This window comes from Protobothrops mucrosquamatus, unplaced genomic scaffold (assembly GCF_001527695.2).
Source record: "Protobothrops mucrosquamatus isolate PMUCROS unplaced genomic scaffold, P.Mucros_1.0 scaffold901, whole genome shotgun sequence".
Lineage (NCBI taxonomy): Eukaryota > Metazoa > Chordata > Lepidosauria > Squamata > Viperidae > Protobothrops > Protobothrops mucrosquamatus.
In genome coordinates this window covers 363,811-371,491 of record NW_015387153.1, presented here as the reverse complement: position 1 = coordinate 371,491, position 7,681 = coordinate 363,811, and the positions used below count along the sequence as shown (strand labels likewise).

The window sequence follows — 7,681 nt, the reverse complement described above, 5'->3', positions numbered from 1 at the left end:
GAAAGTACTTGATCCATCAAATGAAGATGCAGAACAATACTCCTAACCATGGCCTCCACCAAAGCACCTATATAGATTTGGTCCTTATTTCATTTAAAGTCTCCTGTTAATACTACTCATGTCTTGTTATGTTTGACTGAAGGCAAAAGGAGAAGAGGACAGTAGAGGATGACATGTTAGATACTGTCATTGATGCAGTGGGCATGAATTTGAGTGGAACCTGGGAAACAGTGGAGGATGGGAGAGGCGTGGCTGGCATGCTGTGGTCCATGGGGTCATGAAGAATTGGATGTAACTTAGAGACTGAACAACAAAAAAAACTTGTTATGCTCATCCACTGCAGGAGTTGAGCCTAAGACTCAATACCTTCAAAAAGCTAATGAAAAATGGATAGCAAAACTATATTTTTACTATTTGGTGCCAAAATATCTCCCGTTATTAAACTAAATACTTTACAAATCACAATTTATGAATATTCCACCTTTATTTATACTTATTTCAACAGCAGAAGAGATCCTAGGAATTTAATGGAAATTATTCTTCCCTTCTTTATTCCAGAATCATAGGCATATATGGGGTAGTACTCCATTCTCAGTGCTTATTGACGAGCCTATTTGCAGACAAATTAGAAAACGTGGACACCTTGACATTTTCAACTGCCATACTGCAGTTTTACTCTTACAGTATCTCTTGCCTTGCCGCCCCCAACTAGGGGCATAGAGCAGGCTCAAGTCGCAACTGCGAAATATTTTTATATCCAAATTTCTTTTTTCTGACAAAGAGTAAAGAATTAAATTGGGAGACTAAGATGGACCATTTCTGGCTTTTTTGCCTTNAACTCTCTTAACACAGCACTGATTCCAGCACTGGCTCAATTTCTCCAGCCTCTCTGATGTCAAGGAAACATGTCACATCAGAGTTTAGCTCAAAGAAGAGAGACACAAACACTTAACTGTGTTTTCAAGCCATCAAAAGTAAAAGGAAGGCGTGACTGGAAAATGAAAAGTTTAATAAGTTCCATTATCATATGCCTGGAAGCTTCCACGGCTCATGATTATCATCCCCAAAGGCAGCTGTTATTCAGTGATGTCTCATGACTATATCCACATCAGTGACCAACTTTGGAAAGTATATCTATAAGTCCTTCAGATTGAATACAAAGAGCCGTCTATCTCTTACGATAACTGTGGCAAGCTTTCTGCATGTCTTTCAAGAAGTTGGGAACACCAGTCTGAAACAGGAATTGAAAAATACTTATCCTTCTATATTTAATGGTACACTAAGTAGCAACCAATTTTCTTTGCATTTCCTTTGCTACTACTTAAAAAATAAACATTCATTTAAGTCACCCATCTCATACTTTGATTTACAGAGAAGCATCACACCAGGGCTTAATATTTGCATTAATTCTGGGGACACACTCACTGGATTGCTGGCATCTCTTCTACACTAGCAGCCAGACACTATCATCCACACTTTTCAAATTATATAAGGAAAAGGGCAACAACAAAACAATATTCCACATTTCTAAGAGCCCATGAATCAAAATGACTCATTGATTTAACCTACAGCATCAATTCTCCAGAGCTTCAACTACTCTGCTTACCTTAGCTGCCCAATTGACAACCCACGAAGGAAGCCTTCCACCAGGATCATCAAAATAGGTCATGAAAACTTTTTAACCAAAAAAAGAGAAAAGAAACAAAGTGCAATTTTAAGTGCATTGTTTTAATTTATCTAGTAAATGCCTGAAATTTAGAATTAAGGATAGATGGAACTTATTCCACTGGAGTATTATTTCATGTACTGAAATTCCACATGGTTTGTGAGCACATTTTATTCCTTTTCCCTCCCCAAATATCAATATTTCCCCCCTTCTGCATAATGTCCTCATGTGGATTCTATTTTAGGCAACTTACTGCACATAAACCCAGTCCAGAAACAAAAGCAGTAAAGAATAGAGATGAATCTGAAAAAGTCATTCCCTTCCTTAATTCCATTGCCTCACCTATCCTTTGTAGGAAACCTAAATTTGGCCTTTACCAAATTATTCTTTTTTTTTGGGGGGGGGGGGCAGAGATAAGGAAGGGAAGCAAAGGGAAGGGAAGGGAAGGGAAAGATTACTGTGTTATCTCCATTCAAAAGTGTAAAAAATCTTAGTCTTGGAATCATCCAAAAAACAAAAAAAAGATTGGATTACACTAAAAACCTATTTATCCCAGTATGTTATTCTAGTGTCCCAGTATGTTATTCTAGTGTCCAGTAAGTTCCATAAGCCCTATTCAGTTTTTTCTTCCACAACTGCTATTCAGAGATAGATAACCTCTGATACTGCAAAAATTAGACTGTCATCATGACTGCCAACTACTGATAATTCTTGCCTCCATAAGTTTGTCCAATCTCAGTTAAATGCTTCCATCATATCATTTATCAGAACCTGCACTAAAGGAATGAATTAATGAATTAATATAAGTTATATGGCTGCCTTTCTTATATAATACTACTCGGAGCAGCTCACAAACATAAAACCAGGAAAACAGAAAAAGCAAGATCTGGCACCTCAATCAACAATCTATTATACATCCAGCAATAAAATTCCTGGCATCCTCACCCTATTCCAATTAAATGCTTGCCACTTAATTGTGTGCCCTCTCTAAAAGTACTTATGGAATATGCCCCAAACCTCATTTCCGCTTAGTCGCTTTAGTGTAAATGCCATCAGCATACTGTACATGTGATGTGAGAATTTTTCTTCTCAAATGTGCATTTCCTCATGTTTGTTTGCAATTAAGTAAATTTATATTGAACTATATTTGCCCTACCCATTCTCCAATTAAGAATGCTTAAATGCTTTTAAGCATTCTAACTAATCTGCCATGATTAGCTAACGTAGCCATCTTGTTGCTTTTCAATTTGCCCATAATTGTTTTCAAACAGCGAAACAAATTTTTGGTTGCTATTGCTATTTTAAAGCCATTTGTTTTTTTCTTTCTGTTTTCTGTTCTTTAATAGGTTACCAATCTTCCAATTCCATAATGGTGAGTTCACTCAGGAGTCTCTGCCAAGCCTTATGAAAGTAAAGAAAGAAAAGAAAAAACTGTATCCCCATAGGTATAGGACATATGGATACGACATCCCTATCCCTATCCATAACCTTAATGCCTTCAAAGAACTTTAAAAGGTCAATGAGGCAGAAATTACCTTTCCAGAAAGTGTGTTGATATTTCTTCAGCAAGCTTTGATTTTACATTATGTTCTGACATGATTACATGGTCAATTCAAGAAGTGTTGAAAAACCTCCACCCTTCATAGAGCCTGGTGCTGCTGTGAATACACCAGGCATTTTAAAAGTTAAAGAAAGGTAGAAGAGGCTTCCTTGGCCACCACATACAGTTTTAAAAGTATATACATCCTCTCCCCCAATTGTTGCTAGCCAAATTATTTTTCCGTTACTAGGCATCCCGTTAAAAATCTGACAGCAGCAAATATTCAAATTCACTTCCAGAGGGATCCATAATAAATATTTTTTAATCCATAGGCAGGAAACAAAGAGCAACAGAAAGAAGCAAGGTGAAAATTAAATAGTAGAAATTGGTTAGCTGGTGACAGAGAATTATCTGTATTGGAATTTACAAACAATCATTGGCTGTAGGCCTGCAGTACTACTATGCACACATTCTTTCAGCAATATGTTTATCCAAATCTCTAACCAAAGGCATGCATTAATTTTTACAAAGGTATATAGATACTTGTCAAAGTCCTGAATTAGAATTTATTTTTTTCTGATCGAATCAACCATTCCTATAAAATTATATATTCATTTCTTACCTTTGCACCCTTTCTTGCCATCACTTGCAAAGGCCACACCTTGTTTATAATTCTTTACTCTAACAATCCCAGGCTTTTCTGAGAATTTAACAGTATTCACACTTTTAGCCAATATAACATAGATCTTCTGCCCATCAAGCTCCATATCTCGACGATCACGAACAAAAACATACTGTACTGAAGTTTAAGAAATAATCAGGATTTTAAAATTCAACATACATTATGTGTCCAGACACATCCCAAATTTAGGGAGCACCGATTCAATTGCATTTTGGGACTTTAAATTATTTTGGTTATTTTGCTTTTCCCCCCCAAAAAAAAGTGTAAGATGAAACAATAGCATGTATAAAGATCCTACTTTTTTAGCTTCTAATAAGGATTAATTTGTACACCATTAAAATTTTCAGAAACTGAGAAAAACTGAGATCACAGCAAGGTTTGTAACTATTAAAATTAAAAGTAAAATTACTGTCAAATAGTTGAAAGGATACATCTCTGTTTGCCAAGGGGAAGGGGAACTTCACTTCCCAGTAGATAGCTGTTTTGCCATCCTGAGTTTTCTCACGTACATCTACAAAGTAAAATGTATGAGAAATATATTTATTTCACTAAACAAACAAATGATGACTAGAAAGCATTTAATAAAACATAAATCAAGCTAGGTATGTGCGAGACCTCAATATGTGTCCCTTTTGCTCTAGGCCAGGGGTAGGCAACCTTGGCTCTTTTATGACTCGTGGACTTCAACTCCCAGAATTCCTGAGCCAGCATGGTTCGGCATGGAAACCTCTCCCTTTCCCTGCAGCATGGGGGGAATTCTGGGAGTTGAAGTCCACGAGTCATAAAAGAGCCAAGGTTGCCTACCCTGCTCTAAGTAGTCAGCATCTAGGGCCATGGTGGCGAGAGGCGGCACTCAGAGCCCTCTCTGTGGGCATGCGTGCCTTCACCCCAGTCCTAGGCCTTCAGCTGGGTTTTATGAAACCTTTTCGCTTTAGGCCTCCGCCGCCGTATGCAAAAACAAAAAAAGGTTCAATCAATCAGTCAATTTCAACTTCTTGCAGGAAAGTTGGAATTGATTGATTGAACTTTTTAGTTCCACCCAGTCTGCCATTACCACCGCAAACATGCCCACCCAATGGGCCACGCCCACCCGGCACCCGACGATACATAAGTGGGTTTTGGGTTGCAGTTTGGGCACTCTGTCTCTAAAAGGTTCGCCATCACTGATCTAGGGCTTTAAGTGGGGAGGCAGAATTCAAAGTTGTTTAAAGTCATGTGGCAAGTAAGTTGAATGAATCATCATTATTATATACACAACAATGTGAAATCACAGCTGCAAGTTCTTTAGCTGGTGTTGGCCTTCATGCCCAGCAAGTTCTTTTTTATTTTATTTATTCATTAAATTAATATGCTGCCCATTTCACTAACGGAAGCAACCCTGAGTTCTTCCCAAGAAGTTAGGATGACATAATGTATTAGCATAGTATACGTGTGGATCCAAGCAGTCTGATCTTCTGCAATGTACAGATTTTTCTAAGTGCTGTCCCAGATTTGGTATGGTGCTCAGTGTGCCGTTAATCGTGTGGGACCACCATGGCAGTCTTATGCCATATTTTTTCAACTATGATTTGCAGATCTTATACTTTGTGATCTCCTCCAATTCTTTGTTTTCTACGGGTAGTCCTTGACTTCATTTAATTCATTTAGTGACAGTTCAAAGTTACAATGGCGCCGAAAAAAGTGATTTATGACCATTTTTCACCCTTACGACGGTTGCAGCATCACCAGGGTCATGTAATTTACATTTGGCTGCTTGACAACTAACTCACATTTATGACCGTTACAGTGTCTGGAGGGGGTCATGTGATCCCCTTTTGCAACCTTTCTGACAAGTAAAGTCAATGGGGAAGCCATATTCACTTAACAACCGTATTACTAATTTAAGAACTTTCTTGTTATGAGCCACGGCTTTATCCGTTTGTATTTGGAAATCCCGCAATATTTTAAACATTCATTCTCGACTATTTTTTCAACTAAGACGTTCCATCAGTTTTTTGTTACTAGCACATGGTAATTTTTATAGACTATTATTATTCAGAATAAATTGCAGGTTAAAGAAATCAAGGACAGAAACCATGGCAGCAATTATGGAATCACTACATCTTAACTGCCTCTCAATGGATAGCAGCTTTAGCTTCCAAAAGTAACCCCTGAGAAGCTCAGAGCCAAAGAAAAATGAATCCCCCCAAACAGTCCTGACTTTTTTTAAAAGAATGCATCAGGAAAACGAAAAGTTCTACAGAGGAAGAATGGGAAAGAATATTAAGAGAAAGTATTTATCTATCATCATTTGTTTAGCCTCATTAAAGAAAAACAAAAAAGTACTTCTGACTCTGTTGCACTGGGGAAAAATATCTGTCATGAAAGGAGAGAACCATGCTGAGCAATTATGTAGAATCAAGATGTAGACAGATCTTTAGTCTCATGTTGCCCCCTCAAAAAAACCACCTTCAACATACATACATACATACATACATACATACATACATACATACATACATACATTACTGTATACAGTTCAGATTCAAAGAAAAGAAACAATTTTCCAAGCAACACAGTGGGATCTAATAGAGGCTGGACTTTAATATACAGTAGGTTGTGTCCCCTTCAATTATACTTCATCTCCCAGAATTTTCCAGCCAATATGGCCACTGATGACAATTCAAAGATCCACCTATTTGGAGTGCAACCAGATTGGGAAAGACTAGCTTATCAGATCCATAACATCTAACAATAAATTGCCTTTCCCACAAGAAACAGAATAGCACAGACAGATAAATAAAGCATAGTGTCTCTGGTGGAATGGTTAAGATGTTGGGCTAGGCCTGGAGAGGCCCTGATTCCGGTCCAGCTCAGCCCTTTGAGCTAATGATTCTTTCTCTAGTTACCTCACATTTTAGGGTAAAAGTGAAGGAGGGAATGAAGGAGGGAATGCTATGTACACTGCCTTGAGGAAAGCAGGTTATAGACATGACAAATTATATACATAAGATAAGAATAGTAAGTATGTGTCAAGAGCCCTCCTTTTTCCAGCAGAAAATCCATGGCTCTGTAACTTGAGCCCCTAGGACTGTCTCATCCTCATGATGAATCCTCTTCTGGCCATCTCAAAACAGCAAAGAACTAGGAGATACAAAATGGAGAAAGCTTTTTCTTGGATAAGGTGAGAAAAAGAAAAAGACAATTCTATTTCTTCTCATTATTTCTTCTAGCAGTGGCTCTATTATGAAATTCTTAGGGTGACAGTGAAGCAAAGCAGTGGACACAAAATCTTTCTCCTCCAATATATACATATATATATACATATATGCATATGTATGTATGTGTGTGTGTGTGTGTGTGTATATATATATATATATATATATATATATATATATATATATATATATATATATATATATATATATATATATATATATATATATGTATATATATATATATATATATATATATATATATATATATATATATATATATATATACATACATACATACATACATACATACACTTATTGCTTTTTAAAATATGGACATACCCAAGAGTCATGTTTTTACTTGTGTAGCGCTATATATATATATATATATATATATATATATAGGGAGTTCAGACAGATCGGTCTGATTGCGGACACCTTGACATTTTCAACTGCCATACTGCAGTTTTACTCTTACAGTATCTCTTGCCTTGCCGCCCCCAACTAGGGGCATAGAGCAGGCTCAAGTCGCAACTGCGAAATATTTTTATATCCAAATTTCTTTTTTCTGACAAAGAGTAAAGAATTAAATTGGGAGA

General features: G+C 36.9%; 1 protein-coding gene across 1 annotated transcript in view; it reads right to left on the bottom strand.

Annotated features, from left to right (window-relative positions):
• Positions 1-1,162: 1,162 nt before the first annotated feature.
• Positions 1,163-7,681, bottom strand: part of LOC107290463 (phosphatidylcholine transfer protein-like) — a 9,062-nt gene continuing 2,543 nt past the window's right edge. The window contains exons 2-5 of the mRNA XM_015819340.2: positions 4,320-4,399; positions 3,829-4,000; positions 1,607-1,674; positions 1,163-1,231 (exon numbers count right to left, since the gene is read on the bottom strand). Of these exons, the coding sequence (XP_015674826.1) occupies positions 1,169-1,231; positions 1,607-1,674; positions 3,829-4,000; positions 4,320-4,399 (383 nt within the window). The 3' untranslated portion in view covers positions 1,163-1,168. The remainder of the gene's footprint in view (positions 1,232-1,606; positions 1,675-3,828; positions 4,001-4,319; positions 4,400-7,681) is intronic.